Here is a 26,694-nt window from a genome sequence, read left to right as displayed (position 1 = left end):
AATCGGAGAGATAGGTAGGAGCAAGTCCATTAAATGTTTTGTAGGTTAGCAGTAAAACCTTGAAATCAGCCCAAGCCTTAACAGGATGGCAGGCTACCACTGGAGTAAAATTATCACATTTTTTGGTTCTCGTCAAGATTCTAGCAGTCGTATTTAACACGGACTGAAGAATGCCTGTATCTTTGTAGTGAATGGGTGAATGGGATTTTTTTACCCATCTACCAATAGGTGCCCTTCTTTGCATGTCATTCGAAACCCTCCCTGGTATTTCTGATTGAGTCTGTGTTTGAAATTCACTGCTCGACTGTGGGACCTTACATATAATTGTATGTGTGGGGTACAGAGATGAGAGTCATTCCAAAATCATGTTAAACACAATTGTTGCACACAGTGTCCATGCAACTTATTATGTGACTTGTTAAGCTTTCCATAACAAAGGGGTTGAATACTTATTGACTCAAGATATTTCAGATTTTAATTTGAAAATAAGTTCTAAAAATTTCTAAAAACATAATTCCACTTTGACATTATGGCTATTGTGTAGGCCAGTGACACAAAATCTGAATTTAAACAATTTAAAACAAGTCAAGGGGTGTGAATACTTTCTGAAAACACTGTACATGTTATCCCATTCCTGTTCTCGCAACATCATGCATGTGTTGACTGAGTGGGGAAAAAGAAGAAAGTGTAACCACCTACACCCACGACCCACCTGTTGTAGGCCTATATTATTTTGATACCACTCATAGATACAGCTAACAAGATTTTTTTAAATGTGTATTCTTTTAATTGAACAAAACCACCTGATGAAGAAATGTTGACTTTGAAATAGCTGCTTCACACCTTGCCAAAGAGTGTCATATAATTCTTTATAATATTGTACATTCTTTGGAAAGTAAAATCTTAAAACAGAAAATGGGCATACAATACCAGGCCGGCAATACAAGGCTATGAAAGTTTATCATTATTCTAAAGAATCATACAACTGCAAGAGCTACAGTATAAAAAAATAGATTAAAATCTAATGTATTTTGCCAATAAATATTACATTAATACAGCATTTACTATTTGGCCTTCTTCAGCCTCTTCATTGACATCAATGTTCTTTCAACAGCAAATTAGTCATTTTTATGCATTTATAGACATTTTAGCTGTGCCTCCATCTGCTCTTTTTCAAAAGGCAGCAGGAAAATCTTTGGTATGAGAGACATAGCCATCTTTTTCCTGAAAGATACTTTAGTTTGACTTGAAAATGGTGATCTGTTAAACAGGCATAACTTCTCTACAACCTAACCACCTGTATGAATGACCAGTGACTGGGTTGGTAATTGCACCAGTTAAAGACATGCTTGGGAACTTTGGTGACTACTAGTTATTTGTTCAACCTCCCGCTTTGGGATGGATGTGTCAATGTGTAGTTCATACATACATAATCTATGAGCAGAATTACTGTCTTATCTCAATTAGTCACGAAATCCCTAGTTTGAAAGCGACTGTTTTTTGTGAAGCTGTGCTGTGCCATTTTTGCCACATTTTCCCCCACGTGGGCCAGCCCCCTAGCAATTCAAGTTCTAGCCAATGAGCTTCAGCCCCTCGCCATTTGACAGCTAGCAAGATGCACACACAGCAGAGCAACAGAGAGAGCAATGACTTGGTACACATATGTGACATAGTATGCAATTTTCAGGGACAACGTTTGGCTTGTAAGCGCTACTTTCAAAACTACTGGCAAAAAAGTATACAAAAGGATAGGAGAATCTTTTTAAGCCACCACAGTTTTGCCATCAAAATTGTGATCAGTTAATAATAGAACTGCCAAATGCATTGATAGCACCAGTCAACTCATGTCCTGAGTAATGATGATTAGAAAATGAATGAAAGACAAAGAATGGAAGAACATTATCACTGGAGAATCACAGAATCCCATTCATAAGGATCCTGTCCTGGTTGGCTGGACTCTGCTGCACTACCACCAATGAGCTGAGATATGTCTCTGTCGATGATCTCATTCACTGCAAAAGAGAGACACACGGGGTTTAGTTTCAAGTCTCTTGTTGTTGGTATCTTTATAGTTGATTCAGCCATCTGAGGGCAGCATTGCCCATCTCCTAAATATAAACCAAATCACAAATGTAAAAGTAAGTAAATGATACATCAAGCAATACAACACTGACACATACAATGCATTGCATTGTTGATACAGATGTAGGATCTTAATTTGAGCCAGTTTGCTGAAGCTGGAAAATAATCCTGCAGCAACAGGAAATGTGAATTATTATGTTGATTATAATTCATTAATATATTTTGTAAGGGATGATACACATTACGTTAGTGAAAATCAGGTTTAAATTTTAAAGTGGGAATTACAAACTTTATAAGTATTTGCATTTCCTGCTGTGCAGGAAAACTCTCATCAACAAAAGACTGATCAAATTAAGATCCTACATCTGTATTATTTTAATGACACTCTCCATCTATAGATGTCACGCATTATGAAAAACGACCAAGCATTGAGGCCTGGTCTAAAGGTTAGAATTGGCTGTATGGTGAAACATATTCTGGAGCTTTATCAAATGGTGTGATCCATGTCGATGGCTGAGGCTCCGGTCTGTATTTGTGATGTCTATTTATATTCCCCACAGTGCAACAAAAACACATGGATTATAAGGCCACATGTACACTGTCTATTCATAGCCTGCCCATGAAAATGTTGTGTGTATGAAACCCAAGCTGTGTATGAGGGTAGATGAAAGACCACATGTAAGAAAGCAAGGAAAAAAACATGTTTAATTGTCACATTCACTGGACAGGTGCAGTGAAATGTATTGTTTTACAGGGTCAGCCATAGTAGTACGGCACCCATGAAGCAAATTGGGGTTAAATCCCTTGCTGAAGGGCACAGCGACAGATGTTTCACCTTGTCGGCTCGGGTATTCAAATTATCAGGCCTTTTGGTTACTGGCCCAACGCTCTAACTGCTTACCTGCCGCCCAAACAAACATATGTAAACAAACACACAGCACCAGGCTAGCACTGTTGGGACCAAAATAACAAGTCCCTGGCTTTCCCAACCAACAGACTGACGGGAACTCAAGACAGCTTGACTGCACCAGCTCCCTTCCTCCAAGACCAGTTACAAGACACTGTAAGGGCCTTACACTATTTTATGCTTTAAGCAAAACAAAATTACTAAACCTAAAAGATCCCAGCACTGTAAATCAATTAAATCACTGTCATTTAAAATTAAAATGGATTAAATCATTTTAATTAAATCATTATCACCTAATGTGGCATAAGCTTGCTGTACCCTAATTTATGTATCAGAGTCGCAGAAACCCTGTAGGGTGAAAGTCCAAGTTCAAAGAGGACCCTTCCACCAAACTCAGAGGGGTCTTATTTCCAAGCCATATGTAATGAGGGGGTTGTGGGGTTGTTATGAATACCTGTCATCACTGCACTGTGACAGCTGTGCCACAGACGGTAACTGAAGAAGATTAGCATGCAATGTACCTTTAGTCTCTTCTGTGTGATTATAGTGTCTATGCTATACCAATCACAGTTAAAAGTGTTATCTCCTCAACTAGCAACCAGGGCCCCTGCCTATAATTAACCTAGATCAGCATTCTTCAACTCTGTTCCTGGAGAGCTACCTGGTAATAGGTTTTCACTCCAACCCCAGTTGTGACTAACCTGATGCAGCTGATCAACCAGCTAATTATTAGAATCAGGTATGCTAGATAACCTATGGGACAGTAGCTCTCCAGGAACGGGTTTGGAGAGCTCTGACCTAGATCATATTGTATGCAAACACACATAGACATATGTGCACAAGCGTGCACACACACATACATGGGCAGGCAGCCATGTAGTCCTGTAGGACAGAAAACAAAGACCCAGTGGGCATATGCCTATGGTGACAAGAAAACTGGCAACAGTGACTGACTCTGTGGTTGGGACAAACACACTCCGTCCAGCGAGAGGTGATTCATTAAAATATCTGGTCGGCATGGTGAGAGCCTGAGAGCTTAATGGTTCATTGCTTGGCCCCTGAAGGCTTGTAATTACAGCCAGCTCTACTGCTGCCTATCACCTAGCCCACAGTGCAATGGCATCCATTGATTCCTGCACTGTAATGTTCTTTATTTTTGCTTTCTAACCGATTCCTTTAAAGTAACTCCCCTGAGAATAAAATAAATAAGACCGATCAGATAGGGAAAAATCATCTATTCTACCCCTTCATTCATAACTAATGGCCCAGCAATAACTGTGCTCTAAATACCCAAGATCAAACATTTTATAGTCCCGTACCCCTTTAAACATTCAACCTCCAGCTACATACCCCCTCTAGCACAAGGGTCAGCGCACTCTCAAATGTTGTTTTTTGTCATCATTGTAAGCCTGCCACACACACACTATACGATACATTTATTAAACATAATAATAAGTTTGAGTTTTTGTCACATGGCAGGTCGTGGGAAGTGACGAAGAGCTCTTATAGGATCAGGTCACAAATAATAATAATCAATAATTTTGCTCTTTATTTTGCCATCTTACATATAAAACTTAATTTGTTAATTGAAAATTGTGAATAACTCACCACAGGTTAATGAGAAGGGTGTGCTTAAAAGGATGCAAATAACTCTGCAATTTTGTTTTGTATTGGACAGAGTCTCAGTCTTAAATCATTTTCCACACACAGTCTGTGCCTGTATTTATTTTTTCATGCTAGTGAGGGCCGAGAATCCACTCTCACATAGGTACGTGGTTGCAAAGGACATCAGTGTCTTAACAGTGCGATTTTCCAATGCAGGATAGAAATCTGCCCGTGGCTTCTGATTAAATTACATTTTCACAGAACCGCTTGTTTCAATTTCGATGAGGCTCACTTGTTCAGATATCGGTAAGTGGACTGGAGGCAGGGCATGAAAGGGATAACGAATCCAGTTGTTTGTGTCATCTGTTTCGGGAATGTTACTGCGTAATTGCACACCCAACTCACTCAGGCGCTTCGCTATATCACATTTGATGTTGTCCATTTGCACAGAAAAAAATCATACAATGATGGAAAGACCTGTGTGTTGTCCTTGTTAATGCAGACCGAGAAGAGCTCCAACAAAGTTTGAAATATCCAATAAATGTCGTTCCACTTCATGATTGTGTCCCACTTGTTGATTCTTCACAAAAAAATACAGTTTTATATCTTTATGTTTGAAGCCTGAAATGTGGCAAAAGGTCACAAAGTTCAAGGGGGCCGAATACTTTCGCAAGGCACTGTATATATATTTTTACCTTCATTTAACTAGGCAAGTCAGTTAAGAACAAATTATTATTTTCAATGACGGCCTAGGAACAGTGGGTTAACTGCCTGTTTAGGGGCAGAACAACAGATTTGTACCTTGTCAGCTCAGGGGTTTAAACTTGCAACGTTCCAGTTACTAGTCCAATGTTCAAACCACTAGGCTACCCTGCCGCCGATATCTGCAGCAGCAGGAAGAATGAAGTCCTCCACAATAGTATGGGGCTTGCCTGTCCTCGTCACTCGGTAGCTCACCATATAAGACTCTTCCAGCCCCTTCTTATTAATGGTATCTACTTTTATACATAAAAGTCGTCTTAATTCTCGCTCAAAAAACTCCTGCGGCTTATTTTTCAAATTGCTGTGTTTTGTTTCTAAATGTCTGCGCAAGAGTGATGGTCTCATCAAGTTGTGAGATAGTACTTTTGCACATATAGCACACTGTTGATGAGGAAAGGCACTACTCCCAATATAAGTGAACCCCAAATCAATGTAGTTCTCATCATATTTGTGTCTCTTCGATGGTCCAACGTCCCTGTCTGTTGTTAGGTGCTTTCCTGGGTAAGGGGGCAGTAGCTCTTCGCTGCATCAGATTCACAAATGTCAGTGTCCATGTTAGCTGGGCTAACAACAAATGTAGAATTACTGATGTGCTTGTGGAAGCAGAACAACTTGTGTCTTTTTTTTTAACCATTTAACTATTTTTGAGCAAACGGAATGAGCAGCAGCTACGTTTGACTACATACGGACCGGACCGTTAGTGGAATTCCCGAAAGAGTAACGGTTAATGTAATTGGATGTTAATTATTTGACTAGGCTACCTGTATTTGACATTGTGTTGTTATTTTGCTGAACACCAGATTGTTTAATTTTATCTTTGGCAGTAAAACGAGGATACTCAGGCGAGAAAAAAACCTCACACAAATGTATAGCGCCGTTGAAAAATATACTGTTTGAAAATGTTAGAATATTTAAATGTTTTATATAAATGTTTTTAATAATAAAAAATACATATTTTTATATTAATCAAATTTTTATTTGCCGTACCCTCAACAGCATTGCACATACCCCAGTACCCCAGTTTGGGAATACCTGCCCTAGAGAACATTTATTATCTGAGCCTCTTACCATCATCCAGTGTGATCTCCTGGAGCCCCATGTTGCCGAGAGGCAGCTTCTCCTCTGGTTCCTGCTTGATGTTCACTTTCCCTTGGTCGTTTGAGAAATGGAAATGGGGGGCTGAGGGACACTCCTGGGGGTCACTACTAGAGGCCATGCCCTGGGCTCTACTGGGGGACAGTTGCCTCAGAGGACCCCCAGAGGAGGCTGATGCTGACGGGGAGGTGGAGCAGGTTGCTTGTGCTCCAGGGGTGGGGGAATACGAGGCAGGCAAGTTTCTTGCAGAGTGATAGCTCAGATTATACTCAGCCTGTAGGGCTGCCAGATCAGAGTCTGATTGGGAGCAGTGGTAGCTTAGAGAGTGCAGCTGGGTTGTATTCTGGGTGTGGTTTCCCACAGACTGGAGAGTGGCGCCAGAGAGATCAGGTCCAATGAGGCTCTGGTACATTTCCCTGTGAGGGCTGGAGGCAGCTGGTCTGGTCTGGGCAGACTGAGGTCGATTGACCTGGGGTGCGGCAGGGCCAGGTCTCATGGGAGAGCTGGCCTGGCCACTGTAAGGCACATTGTGTTGTGTGACCTGATAGACAGGCCTTGTCCGAATGGGTGGCATGGGGTCAGGTGTATGCACAAGGCTTATCTGCTGGTATCCCATACGGGGACTGTAGCTGTGGAGGTGAGGGGAGTGCTGAAGAGGCGAGGAGCCAGAGGGAGTGTATGCTGCCTGGGAGGGTGGATCATAAGGCACTGGGTGACCACCAGAGGAACCATACAAGGGCTTGTCCTGAGAGAAGGCCCCGTCAGGAGAAGTCAGCTGGCTGCTGGTTGGATATAGGCCAGGGGGATTGGTGCAGGTAGACAGATAGGCTGAGTCTCCGTGCTCTTGCTTCACCCGAGTAGCCACAACTGCACAGTCAATGGCAGTGGGATAATGGTGTGGAGAAGCACCAGCCAAGTATGTGAAGTTTTGTGTCTGGCTTCTTCTCCTCTTCCCGTTACACACATAGAACTGCACCTGGACTGCAGAGCTCACAGTTGTGTTGTGGTAGGTAGGAATCTCAACCACGATTCTGGACTGCAAAGAGAATGTTTCAAAATGATTTATTATCTATTCAAGGGAGTCACGGTTTCTGTGAGGTCCATTTCATGTAACTTTTATTAACGTAATGTACATTACTACTTACTATTTTACTCTTTTCACCAATAACTTTTCCATCAACTTCCCATTGTGTGTGTCCATCTGGAGAGATAAAACATCACAATTAATAACACGTTAATAAACCTCTGCTAAAGTTGGGCAGCATCACCATCTCTTACCAGGGCTTTTCTCCAGGAAGATGACCTTTGACTCTGGGGATATGTTGGAGCCGGTGATGACCATCTCCTCCCCCCCACTGACCAAGCAGCTGACGGGACTGCAGCTCTCCATCTGGGGAAGGTCTGTGGCCGAGCGCTGGGCTGCAAGCCAATTACATTTAACTATTAAATATACTATACAGTAAAACAACATTATGTAAGCTACTGTATAAAATAAATTCAAGGGGAAACCTCTGACTTCTAGTTATAGCCTTGCCTAATTATTATAGCCAATAACTTAATGCAGGTTACATAAATAAAGAGTATTCCTGGTCAAGTCGGCAGGGTAGCCTAGTGGTTAGAGCGTTGGACTAGTAACCGAAAGGTTGCAAGATGGAATCCCAGAGCTGACAAGGTAAAACTGTGTTGTTCTGTCCCTGAACAAGGCCGTTAACCCACTGTTCCTAAGCTGCCATTGAAAATAAGAATTTGTTCTTAACTGACTTGTTAAATAAAGGTAAACATTTTTTAAAAGTTCCATAATGGAGAAAAACTCTGGACTCTATGAATCATGTACATGTATTTTTGAATGTATGTACATACCATATACCAGGGACCATCAACTAGAGGATGGTCAGGGGGCCGGTACATAATTACAGATAATTTGTGGACCAGATGTATTTAACTAAAACATAATAATTTCAAACCTTGCTACATTTGTATACGATCATATATATTTCTCTATTATGCATGGGAATACTTTGGAACAGATTTCCAAAATTATGATATGCTGGTGTTTTTAGTCTTTTATGTCCAACAATCTTTAAAAAATATATCTTAAAAAAAAAGAAGATTATATTATTATTTTTTGCTCAGAAAAATAAAATCCCGCGGGGCAAAATTTGGCCTGTGGGCCGCCAGTTGGGAAACCCTGCCATATACAATATGTAGCCCTACTGAAGATACTCACAGCACTCCACAGGAATAGAGGCAGCTTGCAGACACATGACCTTTCCACTGGGCTGAGGGATATACACACGGAATGCCACCCGCACACGCGTGTTCTTCCTCCCGATGTCTGTCTCCCCCTTCCTGAGCTCAATGTCAGAGTTCCTCAGCTTCAAGATGCCTGCACAGTCAATACTATAGAGGGGGACATACAAGTACAAGACAACATTATATAAAAGCCATTTGAATATAAAAGCTAATAATTGAATATACACTGCTCAAAAAATTAAGGGAACACTAAAATAACACATCCTAGATCTGAATGAATGAAATGTTCTTATTAAATACTTTTTCCTTTACATAGTTGAATGTGCTGACAACAATATCACACAAAAATGATCAATGGAAATCAAATTTATCAACCCATGGAGGTCTGGATTTGGAGTCACACTCAAAATTTAAGTGGAAAACCACACTACAGGCTGATCCAACTTTGATGTAATGTCCTTAAAACAAGTAAAAATGAGGCTCAGTTGTGTGTGTCGCCTCCACGTGCCTGTATGACCTCCCTACAACGCCTGGGCATGCTACTGATGAGGTGGCGGATGGTCTCCTGAGGGATCTCCTCCCAGACCTGGACTAAAGCATCCGCCAACTCCTGGACAGTCTGTGGTGCAACGTGGCGTTGGTGGATGGAGCGAGACATGATGTCCCAGATGTGCTCAATTGGATTCAGGTCTGGGGAACGGGCGGGCCAGTCCATAGCATCAATGCCTTCCTCTTGCATGAACTGCTGACACACTCCAGCCACATGAGGTCTAGCATTGTCTTGCATTAGGAGGAACCCAGGGCCAACTGCACCCGCATATGGTCTCCCATTGGTCTGAGGATCTCATCTCGGTACCTAATGGCAGTCAGGCTACCTCTGGCGAGCACATGGAGGGCTGTGCGGCCCCCCAAAGAAATGCCACCCCACACCATGACTGACCCACCGCCAAACCGGTCATGCTGGAGGATGTTGCAGGCAGCAGAACGGTCTCCACGGCGTCTCCAGACTCTGTCACGTCTGTCACGTGCTCAGTGTGAACCTGCTTTCATCTGTGAAGAGCACAGGGCGCCAGTGGCGAATTTGCCAATCTTGGTGTTCTCTGGCAAATGCCAAACGTCCTGCACGGTGTTGGGCTGTAAGCACAATCCCCACCTGTGGACGTCGGGCCCTCATACCACCCTCATTGAGTCTGTTTCTGACCATTTGAGCAGACACATACACATTTGTGGCCTGCTGGAGGTCATTTTGCAGGGCTCTGGCAATGCTCCTCCTTGCACAAAGGCGGAGGTAGCGGTCCTGCTGTTGGGTTGTTGCCCTCCTACGGCCTCCTCCACGTCTCCTGATGCACTGGCCTGTCTCCTGGTAGCGCCTCCATGCTCTGGACACTACGCTGACAGACACAGCAAACCTTCTTGCCACAGCTCGCATTGATGTGCCATCCTGGATGAACTGCACTACTTGAGCCACTTGTGTGGGTTGTAGACTCCGTCTCATGCTACCACTAGAGTGAAAGCACCGCCAGCATTCAAAAGTGACCAAAACATAAGCCAGGAAGCATAGGAACTGAGAAGTGGTCTGTGGTCACCACCTGCAGAACCACTTTATTGGGGGTTTCTTGCTAATTGCCTATAATTTCCACCTGTTGTCTATTCCATTTGCACAACAGCATGTGAAATGTATTGTCAATCAGTGTTGCTTCCTAAGTGGACAGTTTGATTTCACAGAAGTGTGATTGACTTGGAGTTATATTGTGTTGTTTAAGTGTTCCCTTTATTTTTTTGAGCAGTGTAGTAAGCTAATAAAATAGGCCCATAATGCTATGAATAGTTCAAGTTTTTCACGTGTAATTTGATGGTGTTATGCAGTTTGTTGATTAGTCACATCATGTATCAGATAGTGTGAGAGAGATCTCGTCTTGAGACAAAATAGTACCTGGATTTTTATACTATGGAAGGCAGCCACATTTTCATGACAAAATAAACTCAGCAAAAAGGAAACCTCCATTTTTCAGGACGCTGTCTTCCAAAGATAATTCGTAAAAATCCAAATAACTTCACAGATCTTCATTGTAAAGGGTTTAAACACGGTTTCCCATGCTTGTTCAATGAACCATAACCAATGAATGAACATGCACCTATGGAATGGTCGTTAAGACACGAACAGCTTACAGATGGTAGGCAATGAAAGTCATAGAAAACTTAGGACACTAAAGAGGCCTTTCTACTGACTCTGAAAAACACCAAAAGAAAGATGGCAACAGGATGGCAACAACAACTCTCCGAGTTACACCACGATTGCACAATCCCTCCATCAGTGCTCAGATTGTCCGCAATAGGCTGAGAAAAGCTGGACTGAGGGCTTGTAGGCCTGTTGTAAGGCAGGTCCTCACCAAACTTTACTGGGAACAACGGGCACAAACCCACAGTCGCTGGACCAGACAGGACTGGCAAAAAGTGCTTTTCACTGACAAGTCGCGGTTTTGTCTCACCGGGGGTGGTGGTCAGATTCGAGTTTATCGTCGAAAGAATGAGTGTTACACCCAGGCCTGTACTCTGGAGTGGGATCGATTTGGAGGTGTAGGGTCCGTCATGGTCTGGGGCGGTGTGTCACAGCATCATCGGACTGAGCTTGTTGTCATTGCAGGCAATCTCAATGCTGTGCGTTACAGGGAAGACGTCCTCCTCCCTCATGTGGTACCCTTCCTGCAGGCTCATTCTGACATGACCCTCCAGCATGACAATGCCATCAGCCACACTGCTCGTTCTCTGCGTGATTTCCTGCAAGACAGGAATGTCAGTGTTCTGCCATGGCCAGCGAAGAGCCCGGATCTCAATCCCATTGAGCACGTCTGGGACCTGTTGGATCGGAGGATGAGGGCTTGGGCCATTCTCCCCAGAAATGTCTGGAAACTTGCAGGTGCCTTGGTGGAAGAGTGGGGTAACAACTCACAGCAAGAACTGGCAAATCTGGTGCAGTCCATGAGGATGAGATGCACTGCAGTACTTAATGCAGCTGGTGGCCACACCAGATATCGACTGTTACTTTTGATTTTGACCCCCCTTTGTTCAGGGACACATTATTCAATTTCTGTAAGTCACATGTCTGTGGAACTTGTCCAGTTTATGTCTCAGTTGTTGAATCTTGTTATGTTCATACAAATATTTATACATGTTAAGTTTGCTGAAAATAAATGCAGTTGACAGTGAGAGGACATTTATTTTTTGCTGAGTTTAGCAAAGCTATGGTCTGTTAAAAACATTTTTTCACTATGTAGAAATATGCTTATTCTTCAGATGACAATCTGTTCCCATTTTTACATGCTATGATCTGTTTTAAATCTTTAAAAAAGGAATAGAATTCACAGTGGAAACCATTTTACATTTTAGATCATAAAACCAATAAATCAGAAGCACAAATGTTATATTTTTAGCATTTGAAAACATAAATCTTGCATGGTTATGACCAGTACCTGCTGGACATATTGTTTTCGGGGAGCAGAGGTATTTCCAGAACCTTTGTGTTGCTTATTACACTTTCCTGGCAAGCAGTAGCCACTGTTTTCCCTGTTACTCTGTGCACCTGGTAGAAGGCATGCGGTCTCAAGTAGCGATCGTCTGCCGTTCCAATGAAAATCTGCAGGTTGACTGGCTTCTCGTTGTATCCAGTGAGCTGAAAATAAAACCAATCCATAGAGATATTAATAAGCATACTATTGAAGCATACTAGAGCATTTTATTTACAAAGCTATAAATACACTGCTTCACTTCTTCTTATGAGCACTATTTTTCTGAGCTGTTTTCTAAGAAGACCTGATTATAATGTGATTATAATGACAACATGAACTGAATAATGTATATTTCACTACATATGCATAACTGTGTTCATCATGTTTGGGTCTATTTATAAACAGTATGCCAAAACAATACCAAAGCTCTGTACAGATAGCATTACACTCAGAGAACGTCAAAAATGTGACCTGAAAGATGAGCACTATTTAGTTTACTTATGGAGGGTTTGTAGTGCGCTTTCCCTACAGGAGTCCTGTAAGGAATATCCAGAATTGCCCACAATGAAATGTCCAAATTGAAACCAATTGAGGTCACCACAAATGTGTTGTGCCATAAAGGAGCATGAGATTGAGGAATGTTGAACCCGCCTATGTGATGTAATGTACGGGGAAACACTGTTAGTGTCATTACAGAGGACTAGAGAGTGAAGCTGTGTGGCTTTAGCATCAGAGTCAATTCAATGTAACACTTCCTTTGATATCTCAGGATATAACACGTTGATTGACACTTCAAGGCGACAACTGAACTGCAAACAGCAGCTAATCAAAACACAATTTATGCGAAATAGGCATAAAGTTTTAACCATTTTCTGTTTTGCTTTGATCTCTTAGAGACCCTCAAAGTTTGCATTGTATCAATAGCACAATCATATTGATATTCTAGGTGAGAGCCTGACACTGACCCTCTATAGATACATTTGTTATGTTGACTTGGATTTACATAGAATGTGTCTAAATGTTTTAGTTGTGCTGGATTGAGCTTGCCAAGTGAAAATACTAATTGAATCCAGGTCTGGTGTCATGATTTTCTGAAAGTCTTGCTTTTTACCTTGACTAAAGGGTGTCCACCTGAGGCAGCCTTGATGGCCCCCCGACTGCCCTCTGTCTCATAGTGGGCCCTGTGGTGGCCCCGCGGCTGCACATCTACCTTCAGCTCACACTGGCCAAACTGGCTGGGCAGGGGCCAGTCCAGAGGAGGCAGGCACGAGGTTCTGGGTGGGGGAGGCAACACAGGGCTGTATTAATTAGGCAGCAAATGGAAGAGAACAGACTGAAACAGGGAGGGAACTACCTGAACTTGTCCAATAAGCAATGCTAATTTTAAATTGATTTTTTTTTTGTTACGTTTTGGTAAATTTTGATACAGTGTGTGCGCTAATGAATATGACCCAGCAGTTCTTTCTCATAAACATACAGTCATTCAGATTTGGTGTTAAAAATACCATGGGGGTCTGTGTTTTGTTCTTCACCTTTAGTTAAGCTTTTCTGACCCTTTGCCTTGCTAGGGTTCTATGGTAGTACAATGTCTGCACCATGCTGAGTGATCGGGGAAATGAGAGCACGTTTTCAACCAGTGGTTGGCATTATGAAGCACGCATGTGAGTATTGATGCCGATGTGATTATGAATAACAAACCTGAAAAGGGGTGTGTTGCCATGTTTGGGTTTGCTCCAGGTGAAGTGTGAGGGAACCGAGAGAAAAAGTTCTTCAAAAAGACCATCCTGTTTTAGAGTAGACCCAGACTCCTCTGCAGGTGAATCCAGGTTAGGCAAAGCCGCTCTGTGGTCTTCCAGCCTCTGCCCCGAATCTCCCTGTGCTTGCAATAGACCCATGTGATGAGAGGTTCTCCTGGTCTTGGACGGAACGTCTACCTCAGGGAAGCTGTACAGGAGGGCCCCCATGGCACCAGGGCTTCCAACCACCCAGGTATCCTCTGTCACACTGCCCCTGGGAGAGTGGCCCGGTGTGGGGCTGGGGGAGTGGTGTGGCGAGGGGGAGGGGGAGGCTAAGTGGACGTCGGCACTGGAGTGCCTTCTTTTCCCACAAGGGGATGTGGGTCTTGAGCCAGACCTGGAGGTGGGACGCAGGTTCAGCCAGTTCTCATCTGTGACGCTGTTGCGCGGGGAGTTACAGGGGGACTGGCGGGGCGATTGGCGAGGGGACTGGTGGGGGGACCCGCGAGGGGACTGTCGGGGCGAGAGTGAGTAGGTGCTCATGAAGTACTGCTGCTGCCACAGCTCTACCCCAAATCCCCCTGCGGCCTGGCCCTGTGGCGAGCAGACAGGGGAGGCCAGGGGAGAGGCCAGCGGGGAGCCCAGGGTGAAGCGGGCGGCCGCCTCGTTTAGCTCAGCCTCCACGTCGTCATACACGTGGGAGAAGGACTCGCAGGAAGACATGTCAGACAGCCAGCTCCTGGAGGACAGGCTGCTGCAGGGGCTGGGGTTCAGGGAGGATGAGTCCCTGTAACAGGGGTCCAGGGACAGGTAGAGGTGGTCCGTGGACAAGGAACGCTCGTGGCTGCACTCCCCCCCGCCATCTGCCCCGCTGATGAGCACGGCATCCTGGCTGGAGACCAGCTCTTGGTGACTAATGGATGTGATTTGGATGCTTGGGCAGTCAAATGCCTTGGGGATGTGTCCAGTGGCACTGTATCTGGAACCGTGATCTTCATAGCTGGAGCTAGGGTGGTAGTTACCATGGGCCTGCAGAGGAGCCTGGTTAGAGACAGCTTGATGGCGCTGGTGACTCTGTTGTACGTCCTGGGCCTGGCCAATAGGCTGGGTGGTGTAGTATTGCGTGCTGTCATCAGGGTCTGGACCAGCTGGGTATAGAAAGAAAGTAGGCCAATTGAGAGGGTTGTTCAATTGCAATGAAAAGTGTCTACTCTTTAGAGCGTAGCAGATAAAAACAGTGCCACTGCGCCCTGTATTAATCCGGAGTCCAGACAAAGGAACAGACAAACAAATTATAATTCTCTGATCTATTACTCTCTATTTGCATCTATCCGACAACAGCCTAGACTAGTCATCTATAGGTCTTCCCACTGGGAAAGGTTTGTCATAAATGCCATTGCAGTCTCTACAAAATGTGGGGAAGACTAGAGACTGACCTGTTTAGCAGGGGCCACTGTGGAATGGCGATATATAGATTAACAGCAGCACTCGCCAGGCTAATTCACATAACTGTATGTGCTGGTCTGAATAGTCTGGTCTGCATGCAAAATGCAAAGAGGGTGAAAGGTCAAATGGCTGATTGTGCCTTGATATGGAGCACATAAAATAATTGCCTTTGGCCTTGACTTATTTGCAAATGCAATGAATGTAATGAATATAAATATTATCTGATGCAACATGGGCTCAGCAACCCCTCTGGCTGAGTGGTGTGGCGTGGTGTGGCGCCTGAATGAGCTGCGGGTGCCATTTACAACCGTTAGAAATAAGGAAGGAAAGAGACAAGAGAAGGGCTTATGGCAAGAAGGGAGTGGGCGGCTGTTATTATGATTTATGCTCTTATATTACAGTAGACATCACCTTTCACTTTTCATACCCCAATGTCGCTGGCATTTGACCCCTTATGAGTACCTTTCTACTGAAAACTGCTGCTGAAATCTTTATCTAAAATGGCAAAATGGGCAGTTGTCAGTAAAATAGTATCTTATCCTACAAAGTACATAGTTAAACACTGAGTACACCAAACCTTAAGAACACCTTCGTAATATTGAGTTGCACCCCCCCCCCCCCCCCCCTGAATGGCACACGTACACAATCCATGTCTCAATTGTCTCTAGGCTTAAAACTCCTTCTTTACCTTTCTCCTCCCCTTCATCTACACTGATTGAAGTGGATTTAAAGTTGCACTATGCAGAACTCGCTACACCATTTCCTGGTTGCTATAACTCTAGTTTGCCTATTTTTAGTGTTTGTAACAAAATAAGCTGGTATAGTGTAAAGAATCTTTGTACCATCTAAACCTCTGTGAAATATATTTTCGATAATCAAAAATATTGTATTTTCAGCTGGTGACAAAACCAAAAGTAAAAGAGCAAAAACACAACTTAAGAACAGGAATCATAGAAATAGCGCACATAAAACAGATCTACAACTTCTTAGACTTTCTTTCAAGTAGAATGATAGATCTATAACTCACATTTCTGTGAATTTGGTCAGGTTGCCCAAAAAGTTACATATTGCCATTTTAACAAGTGACACCTGGATTCACCTGGTCAGTCTATGTCATGGAAAGAGCAAGTGTTCATAATGTGTTGTGCACTCAGCGTATATTGAGACACTGGGATTTTGCATGTCAGTGCTGTCCAAATTTCAACTGGACCAGGATCTGATTAGATATAATCCAATGTATCAGTGCAATTTATAACTGTGTAATAAACTCAGTGGTGGAAAATTACCCAATTGTCATACTTGAGTATAAATAAAGATACCGTAATAGAAAATGACTCAAGTAAAAGTGAAAGTCTCCTAGTAAAATACTACTTGAGTAAGAGTCTAAAAAGTATTTGGTTTTAAATATAATGGAAGTATGTCATTCCTTATATTAAAGCAAACCAGATGGCAAAATTGTCTTGTTTTATTTTTACAGATAGCCAGGGGCACGCTCCAACACTCAGACATCATTTACAATAAAGCATTTGTGTTTAGTGAGGTAGGCCAGAACAGAGGCAGTAGGGATGACAATGGGATGTTCTCTTGATAAGTGTATGAATTGGACCATGTTCATGTACTGCTAATGAGTACTTTTGGGTGTCGAGGAAAATGTTTGGAGTAAAAATTATACTGACCTAAAATATAAACGCAACATGTAAAGTGTTGGGACCCATGTTGTCCAAAAAGTTTTACTTTTGACTCATCTGTCCATAGAACATTCCTCCAAGAGTCTTGATGATCATCCAGGTGATTTTTGGCAAACTTGAGTAAACTTTTTGGACGAGATGAGTCCCATTGGGATGGCAGGAAGCCTAGTGGTTGGAGTGTTGGGCCAGTAACCGAAAGGTTGCTGGATCAAATCCCTGAGCTGACAAGGTAAAAATCTGTCATTGTGCCCCTGAACAAGGCAGTTAACCCACTGATCCCTGGTAGGCTGTCATTGTAAATAAGAATTTGTTCTTAACTGACTTGCCTAGTTAAATAAATTGTCTGGTACAGATACCCCAAAAAACTACTTAGGTAGTACTGTCAAGTATTTTTCCTTAAGTACTTTACACCACTGAATAAACTCCAAATCATTCAGAATGGCTGGTGTATTATGCAGTGTGATCGTAAAACACTGGTCTAATATTTTACATGTGTGTTATACGTTTTAGAACTTTCAAAATATTCAAGTTGCCTAAGTAAGCTACACATTTAAAGATATAACAAGTAAATGCTTATTCAACTGAATCTGACAGTCTAGGTTTATTAGGCTACAATTGATACCTTACAACGGGGATAATTTACTAGATTCAGCAGCGGGACGATTTTTTCTTGAGCGGGTGGTTTAGGGGGCCAGAACATAATTACAAATCATTTGTAGACCAGATATATTTGATTAAAACACAATTTCAAACCTTGTTTACATTTGTGTACAATCACCTTTCTCTTTATTATGCGTACTTTGGAACAGATTTCAAACATTTAAATCACTTGGGAGATGATTTGCTGGTGTTTTTACAGTATTTTATGTTCAACAAATAAAAATAAAAACATTAGTTTTTTTTTTGCGGCCAAATAAAATCACCCGCGAACCAAATTCGGTCCGTGGGCCGCCAGTTGGTGAACCCTGCCCTACAAGACAGTAGCGACACATATAGGTCAATGACTGCAGCCTACATTCGTAGTTCTTCTACTTTGGCTCCCAGGACCAGGTAGCCAAGGCAAATTGGCATCGAATGGTTAACTTTATAACATTCTATTGGGGCTTTGGCGAATACATTGTTGCATCAAAAAAAGAAGAGAACTCACCTACGGGGCCTAGCTGTTGTTGCGCCTCCTCCCCGAAAATAAGTCTGAAGTCCAGCTCCTCATTGCCGCTAAAATTTAGAGTACTCATTCGGTCTGACGAGTCGTTTGTTTTTTTGCCGTTGTTTCAGAACTGCATTCAAGATTTTAACGATGTAAGGAGGAAATACTTTTTGTTTTTACTATTAACAGCAAGAAGCCAATCCGAAGTTGTGAATAGTTAAAACGACTCCAAAATGCGTGTTCCCTCCAGACGACATTTATAACGACGTTATAATCTCTCGATACTTTACCAGTTCAGTTATGCAAATAAAAAAGACGCATAGACAATAGTTTGTCCGTAGTTATTCTCGATTACCCTTGAAGAAGCAGTCAGTCTTCTCACTAAACTTCCATATTACAAACAAAGCATTGACAGACAGCTCCGTTCATGACGTCAGCTAAATCCACCACAGGCATCAGCCTGAGTACAAGTACAGTAGCTGGTGAGAGATTATTAGAGTATCAAATCACCTGACACGGCAGTGTCTCTGGATACGAATAAAGATAATTAGAATCAAACTGTTTAATTAAAAACGATTGATTCAATAGCAGCCAACTGTCAATGTATACAATCAACAAAAACGTTTATTGTTTCACGTGAAAGAGCAACAACCAATTAATTTAGGATGAAAACATAAAAAGCAAGTTTTCCTAATTTTGTAAGGTCCCATGTGAGACAATGGTGCAATAAATATTGCCTGAGAAAATTAACTCTCTTTATACAGCTCCTGTGCCGCCCTCCTCTGGCAGATTTCACTACACTGTACATACACTCCTGTCAAGAATTATAAAATAAAAACTTGCTTCTGGTCAATATGAGTAGTGTAGAAAGTTGATAAGTGGTTTTCTATTGTGACTTTACAGAGGAAACCTTTGAATATTGCAAGAGTAAGCAGAATGCATGACTTCAAGTAGCCTGACAAACTGTCTTGTTACACATTTTACACACCGGTTTCTTTGTAAACTAATACGATTACCAGTTTGGTTTATCAAAATATAAAATAATAATAGGGCCATTTAATAATCCCATGCAGAGCATGTTTTCTGCAAACCAACACCATACAAGCTTTTTGTCACTAAACAAAATAATCCAGGAGAAAAAATAAGCAGCATTGAACACCTCATGCTGATGTCTGTTTGACTATTTGGGGGGGAGCTGACAGAATATCCCAGACACTGTACACTACTCATTGCCATGTCTCAATCTCACAATAATATGGCCGCTACTGTATCAATCACTCCCCATGGTAAGAGCTGACCCCTGCTGCAAAACACCATTTAATATAAAAGTCACCATTTAATATAAAAGGTACATGCTGTCTTATTGCGGTCGTAAAGCAATAATTTTACACAGTTGTTACACAGCTGTGCATGTCATGTGCTGTACACTATTTGGAATGGTTGGTGACCCGTTGCTCTTCTGGGTTTTCAGACTGGTGTCTTTTCCTGGCTCCAAAGTATGTAGTGGTGTCCTCCTCATCTGGCGTCTCGTTGCTCTTCTCCTCCCTCTTCCGCTTGCCCACCAACCCAGAGTACTCTTCACCAGCCCGCCCCTCTGGTAGCCCCAAAACACGTAGACATACTATAGCAGAAGCCTGCTCTGCATATTTCTTTGACTTCTCCCTGCAAAAGAGAATGTGTTTTTATGTGTGAATACAGTGTACTTTAGCATTTGTATGAGTAAATAACACTGTTTAAAGCATTGTGTGTTATAACAGTGTTATCAAGCTTTAACTTCCCAGGGTTTAACTTGGTCATAAATAGCAATAAAATTAATTAAACCTTTTGTGAACTAACACTGGCATCTGCTAAATGACTAACATTTAACATGTCTATAACACTTTCACTATTAACTCACCACAGAGTGGATCTGTACTTTTTCCCTGTCATCGTTACCATGGATTGGAAGGCCCGGTCTTGAGAGCGCTGTACCTGAAAACATCATACACAATGCACATAGGCACACTACACATAAATGCACTCTGGTTTTGACATGTATGTTGAAAGACCATGGCTAATCTAAAGTGGTCATCTTACTGTCTCATATCGTGGTTGCTCTAAGTTCTCCTTGCGGCTCCACTCCAGCAGGAACATCTTAGGGCTGAATTCTCCAGGGTACTCCCTCCTGACACACCAACATCACACGTCCATCATACTATGTACAGTCATAATAATATGTGCAATATGTAATATTCACAGTCATATATTACAGGACTTCCCACTACCTGCCTACACAACTCAACTCGTGACTTACTAGACATAAACCAATGGTCTTAAAGGTGCACTATGCAGAAATCGCTCCGCCGTTTCCTGGTTGCTGAAATTCTAAGAGTTCGCCTAATTTCAGATTGTGACAAAACCACCAGTCATTGTGTAGAGAATCATTGTACCATCTAAACCGCTGTGACATATCTTTTCCATAACCAAAAATATAGTAGCTGGTGTACAAAACTAACAGTACAAGATGCAAAAACTAAACTTAAGAACAGGGAGCATAGAAATAATGCACATAGAACAGATCTACACCTTCTTAGTATTGCTTTCAATTAGAGTAACAATCTGTAAATTAAATTTCTATGCAAATTTGGTCAGGTCATCCCATAAACATTATCCACCAGACAGAGTAGAGCTGCTGTAACCCGATGAGAGAGATGTGTAAGAGGAGTTCCAAATGGCCTTAGAACAAACCGTTCAAATTTGACATGCATTGTGGTGACATCACCATCTAGAACAGGCTGGTTGGGGTGATTGTGGTTGGTTTGGATGGCTTCCCTTCTGGCTTGTAGTTCTGCCTGGGTCTTCTTATAGTACTCCTGCAGCCCATATCCCTCACTGGAAAACACAAGTGTAGAGTTAAATACCCAAACATCAAACTTGAGTACCAATACTACAATTTTTGAGTACTTATTACCAAAAAGGTTCACCAATAGAATAATATATGAAATAGAACTACATTTACTAGGAAATTAAATAGAATACTGGAATTCTGAAGTTCTCTGACATCATGATTCAAAAGACATGTACCAGATCTCTTTGTTGGTTTGGGCAGATTTGAGTTGCTTCCCCAGTGGAGACTCCACCTTATCCCTCAGCATCTGACAGAGGCAGTACTTGGTGTTGAAGGCATGGTTGTCGTAGCGGATGGCCTACAAATAAAAAAAGCACAAATGTTTCTTAATTGGCTTCTAACATGACACAATGTATTTTATGCTTGGTAAAGTTGGCATATAGCAAGTCATCTTTGATTAACGTCCCTGTAGTTTGCGATTGCGTCATTATCAGATCAAAAAACAAGCCTTGGATTACCTAGGTACCTTACCTATGTCATACCACAATATGTCAATCTACAATATGAAAGTGATAGTTGAGTTTGGCATTTTAACACAGTGAGTGTCCTGCAGAGTGAGGTAAAGTGGACGGAGGGCAGTAGACTCACGTATTTGAGGTATTCCTCCATGACCTCCTCCACAGACAGCAGTCCCTGACTGCGGAACACTGAGGGGTTCCACATAGCCGCCCTGGCAACCATCACAGAGGACGCCCCGGTGGCCTTCCGGAACTCCTCGATGTCAGCGTGGGCTTTGACCCGGTCCAGAGAACCTCCGCTACACAAAATACAGTAAGTGTCGAAGGCAAGGACAGTCAGTCACATAATAATTTATTTATCTCTGTGTTCACAACACCTTTGAGAGAGACAGAGCGACTCACTTAGCGATGACAGGAATGGACACCGCCTCAGCTATAGCCTGGATGAAGTCACAGTGAACAGGGTGTCTTGGTCTTTCATCTTTTAACCTGAGGAAGTAGAGGCAGTCACAAATCAATTTGGATATGCAAAACGCCAAAAAAGAAAATGAGCCACAAAAAGGTTTGGGTCTCTATAAATCACTAGCTTTACACAAAATCAAGCATCTAAAATCAGATGAATGCAAAATACAATATATATACAAAAGTATGTGGACACCCCTTCAAATGAGTGGATTTGGCTATTTCAGCCACACACGTTGCTGACAGGTGTATGAAATCGAGCACACAGCCATGCAATCTCCACAGATAATTATTGGCATTAAAATGGCCTTACTATAAAGCTCAGTGACTTTCAACGTGGCACCGTCATAGAATGCCACCTTTCTAGCAAGTCAGTTCGTCAAATTTCTGCCCTGCCAGAGTTGCCCTGGTCAACTATAAGTTCTGTTATTGTGAAGTGAATACTTCTAGGAGCAACAACGGCTCAGCCTCAAAGTGGTAGGCTACACAAGCTCACAGAACTGGACCACTGATTGCTGAAGCATGTAAAAATCATCTGTCATCGGTTGTAACACTCACTACCGAGTTCCAATCTGCCTCTAGAAGCAACGTCGGCACAATAATTGTTCGTCGGGAGCATCATGGCCAAGCAGCCGCACACAAGCCTAAGATCACCATGAGCAATGCCAAGCGTTGGCTCTGGAGCCATGGCAAAGCGTTCTCTGGATTGATGAATCACGCTTCACCATCTGGCAGACTGACGGACAAATCTGGGTTTGGCGGATGCTAGGAGAACGCTACCTGCCCCAATGCATAGTGCCAACTGTAAAGTTTTGTGGAGGAGGAATAATGGTCTGGGGCCCCTTTGTTTCAGTTTCCTGTTTCAGCATTACAATGCCCCCATGCACAAATAAAGGTCCATACAGAAATGGTTTGTCGAGATCAGTGTGGAAGAACTTGACTGGCCTGCACAGAGCCCTGACCTCAACCTCATCGAACACCTTTGGGATGAACGCCAACTGCGAGCCTGGCCTAATCACCCAACATCAGTGCCCGACCTCACTAATGCTTGTGGCTGAATGGAAGCAAGTCCCCGCAGCAACGTTCCAACATCTAGTGGAAAAGCCTTCCCAGAAGAGTAGAGGCTGTTATAGAAGCAAAGGGGGGACCAAATCCATATTAATGCCCATGATTTTGAAATGAGATGTTCGACGAGCAGGTGTCCACAAACTTTTGTAGTGTAACAAAGGGTATGATAAGAACAGGACTTTACCTGCCATGAACGGCAATAGCTGCCACACCCGTGTTCTCAATTCTCTTTACCAGACTAAGAGTATCTTCCAGCTGAACACACACACATAAACACAGGGGTCAGTCAGTCTGCCTCACAAGTACAATTTTAATGGCGAATGTAATCTTTAACAAGTGAGGTCAAAAGACTAATGAATTTGGCTCAAAACACATGACACCCATCTAATTGCTGTAGAAAAGGCATTGTCCTTTTAAAACTTACTGTGGGCAATATTCTGATTTTACATGTCACTGGTTTGGACACTCCTTTCACAAGTGTTCTAAGAATCTAGAAAAAGAGAGATGACAAAAATATAGATATTATTTCTCAACAGTGCTCTATTCAATTAGCTTTCTGATGGGGGAGAAGATTGACGACTCACCGCTTCGATTTTGTCAGGGTCTGAGAGCAGAGCAGCTCCCATCCCACCCTACAGGAGATACAGAGAAGTGAGGGGTCAGCAGACAGTCACCTTAGTGTGAACATTATATTAGGTCTGAACTGACTGACCATTCATTGACTATTTGTTGGCTGCTGACTGTGTCACTCATAGCCCACCTTAGTAGAGTATTCCTTAGGACAGCCCATGTTCACATCGATGGCAGCCACATCATTCTCCCTACACATTACAAAGAGGAATATATAAGAACAGGTGCCAAGGGGCAATAAGGCTTTTCTTTTCACTTGTGAGGTAGACCATAGAACAGACTGTAGTGCCTCTCAACCTAGACCTCAGTTGCTGACAAAATATGCTTACATGTTCTTCCTATATACCAGTAGAAATGGAACAGAAAGAATAGATGGACAACAGAAATACAATGTTCAAGACTCACACTAGTCGCGCCACAATCAGTGCTCTGTCTGGGTCCGCAGTTCCCTGCAGAAACAGTAAAAGGCATAGTCATGTTGGTCCCATCTTTGACATGTTGAATAAATAAGGACATGAGTCCTCTCCGAGTTGGGCATCTCCGGTGCGGCCCACGCTTGGATTGCGTCCTACCTGACAGGTCGCTCCTACCAGGTGGCGTGGCGAGAATCTGTCTCCTCGCCACGCGCTCTCACCACTGGTGTCCCCCAGGGCTCTGTTCTAGGCCCTCTCCTATTCTCGCTATACACCAAGTCACTTGGCTCTGTCATAACCTCACATGGTCTCTCCTATCATTGCTATGCAGACGACACACAATTAATCTTCTCCTTTCCCCTTCTGATGACCAGGTGGCGAATCGCATCTCTGCATGTCTGGCAGACATATCAGTGTGGATGACGGATCACCACCTCAAGCTGAACCTCGGCAAGACGGAGCTGCTCTTCCTCCCGGGGAAGGACTGCCCGTTCCATGATCTCGCCATCACGGTTGACAACTCCATTGTTTCCTCCTCCCAGAGCGCTAAGAACCTTGGCGTGATCCTGGACAACACCCTGTCGTTCTCAACTAACATCAAGGCGGTGGCCCGTTCCTGTAGGTTCATGCTCTACAACATCCGCAGAGTACGCCCCTGCCTCACACAGGAAGCGGCGCAGGTCCTAATCCAGGCACTTGTCATCTCCCGTCTGGATTACTGCAACTCGCTGTTGGCTGGGCTCCCTGCCTGTGCCATTAAACCCCTACAACTCATCCAGAACGCCGCAGCCCGTCTGGTGTTCAACCTTCCCAAGTTCTCTCACGTCACCCCGCTCCTCCGCTCTCTCCACTGGCTTCCAGTTGAAGCTCGCATCCGCTACAAGACCATGGTGCTTGCCTACGGAGCTGTGAGGGGAACGGCACCGCAGTACCTCCAGGCTCTGATCAGGCCCTACACCCAAACAAGGGCACTGCGTTCATCCACCTCTGGCCTGCTCGCCTCCCTACCACTGAGGAAGTACAGTTCCCGCTCAGCCCAGTCAAAACTGTTCGTTGCTCTGGCCCCCCAATGGTGGAACAAACTCCCTCACGACGCCAGGACAGCGGAGTCAATCACCACCTTCCGGAGACACCTGAAACCCCACCTCTTCAAGGAATACCTAGGATAGGATAAGTAATCCTTCTCACCCCCCCCTTTTAAATTATTTAGATGCACTATTGTAAGTGGCTGTTCCACTGGATGTCAGAAGGTGAATTCACCAATTTGTAAGTCGCTCTGGATAAGAGCGTCTGCTAAATGACTTAAATGTAAATGTAAATGTATGTCAAATATTGACTTCAATAGCCCCCCCCCCCTCCAATTCCTCTAATGAAACATTGCAGACAGTGAAGGCTCTCGTGTATAGCCTACCATCTGGAAGACAACACGGTCTTTCTCCTTTTCGCAGGTCCTGAACATCACTCTCTCATCAGGAGCCACGAAATCCACCGTCTCCAAGACCTCTACAAATCACAGCGCGTGCGGACACGGACACGGACACGGACACACACACACACACACACACACACACACACACACACACACACACACACACACACACACACACACACATAAGCATCTCACAGTGACAGTTGTTACAACAACAGTAATCAAAGGACTGTAGTAGGGTAGGTGAGACAAACTTACCATTGACAACTCTCTGACACTGTGCCATTTTGATGTCAATCAACTCCTACAAAACATACAAAAAAATGGATTGAACACAGTAATCAAAGACAACAGTTTTAAAAGATGGCAATTGACAGTCAATTGCCCCAAAGCCATAAAATGAAGCACACCTTCTCCACTGACAGACTTACCTCAGAGTACACAATATCAGCACCATAATCCAGGGACAGCAGTCTCGTTGGTAAGGTGCCAACACGCACCATAGGTGCCAGTGCATTTACATTGCGGAAACACAGTCTACCCACTGTATTGGCCGTCATATTTTCATTATTCGCCTGGTTCGAATGGAAACAGAAAACAGGCAAAGCTATTACAACAAGCTGTCCATGTCCTGAGTCTCTTCTTGGTGAAGAGGTTATGTTATGTGAAGTAATCAACAACGAATGGTGGGTGTAATTCTATACGAATCAGGGTTAATAACAGCATTGCTTTAGCCAAAGACAGTTTTAGCTGCGTTGACAAACATATTTGGTGTCGCTGTTCGCTTGCGTACAACCAGAGAAACGTGGCAGATATAACGTATTGCTGGTAATATAATTAGAGGACACACATCTGGCACTTACAATATCCTGTTTTTACTCCATAATCAAAATAACTCACCGTCATTTACAGAAAGTACATTATAGTGGTCTTCATTTTATCCCCCGGAACGCGTGTTGACTCTACTTCCTGTTTGAAATCTTGCATCATCAAACCTCGCCGATTTGGAATAGAAATTACTGCATAGAACAGACAAATTCACTAGGAGTAACGTTGTTCTAAAGTGGTCCTTTGTGTGTTGTATGTTGCATACCTAACTGTACCTGCGGTGTAAACCTGA

General features: G+C 43.2%; 2 protein-coding genes across 2 annotated transcripts; both read right to left on the bottom strand.

Annotated features, from left to right (window-relative positions):
- Positions 1 to 764: 764 nt before the first annotated feature.
- On the bottom strand, positions 765 to 18,751 carry LOC135509074 (nuclear factor of activated T-cells, cytoplasmic 3-like). The gene is made up of 9 exons (XM_064929393.1): positions 18,228 to 18,751; positions 13,909 to 15,094; positions 13,322 to 13,484; positions 12,175 to 12,374; positions 8,679 to 8,851; positions 7,730 to 7,870; positions 7,597 to 7,652; positions 6,425 to 7,487; positions 765 to 2,012 (listed from the first exon to the last, which is right to left on the bottom strand). The coding sequence occupies exons 1-9, from the start codon at positions 18,313 to 18,315 to the stop codon at positions 1,903 to 1,905; spliced, it is 3,180 nt and encodes a 1,059-aa protein (XP_064785465.1). The 5' UTR covers positions 18,316 to 18,751; the 3' UTR covers positions 765 to 1,902.
- An 82-nt stretch (positions 18,752 to 18,833) lies between these two features.
- Positions 18,834 to 26,564, bottom strand: dus2 (dihydrouridine synthase 2). Its single transcript, XM_064929394.1, has 16 exons — positions 26,475 to 26,564; positions 26,006 to 26,149; positions 25,833 to 25,878; positions 25,557 to 25,648; positions 24,138 to 24,181; positions 23,863 to 23,923; positions 23,687 to 23,734; positions 23,527 to 23,592; positions 23,287 to 23,357; positions 21,975 to 22,061; positions 21,703 to 21,871; positions 21,291 to 21,412; positions 20,955 to 21,098; positions 20,304 to 20,391; positions 20,125 to 20,198; positions 18,834 to 19,889 (listed from the first exon to the last, which is right to left on the bottom strand). Exons 1-16 carry the CDS (start codon positions 26,478 to 26,480, stop codon positions 19,655 to 19,657), a joined length of 1,497 nt encoding a protein of 498 aa, XP_064785466.1. The 5' UTR covers positions 26,481 to 26,564; the 3' UTR covers positions 18,834 to 19,654.
- Between the last annotated feature and the right edge of the window lie 130 nt (positions 26,565 to 26,694).

The sequence above is a fragment of the Oncorhynchus masou genome, chromosome 22, assembly GCF_036934945.1.
Source record: "Oncorhynchus masou masou isolate Uvic2021 chromosome 22, UVic_Omas_1.1, whole genome shotgun sequence".
NCBI lineage: Eukaryota > Metazoa > Chordata > Actinopteri > Salmoniformes > Salmonidae > Oncorhynchus > Oncorhynchus masou.
Note: the sequence above shows the minus strand (reverse complement) of the source record. Positions and strands in the feature narration are given on the sequence as shown.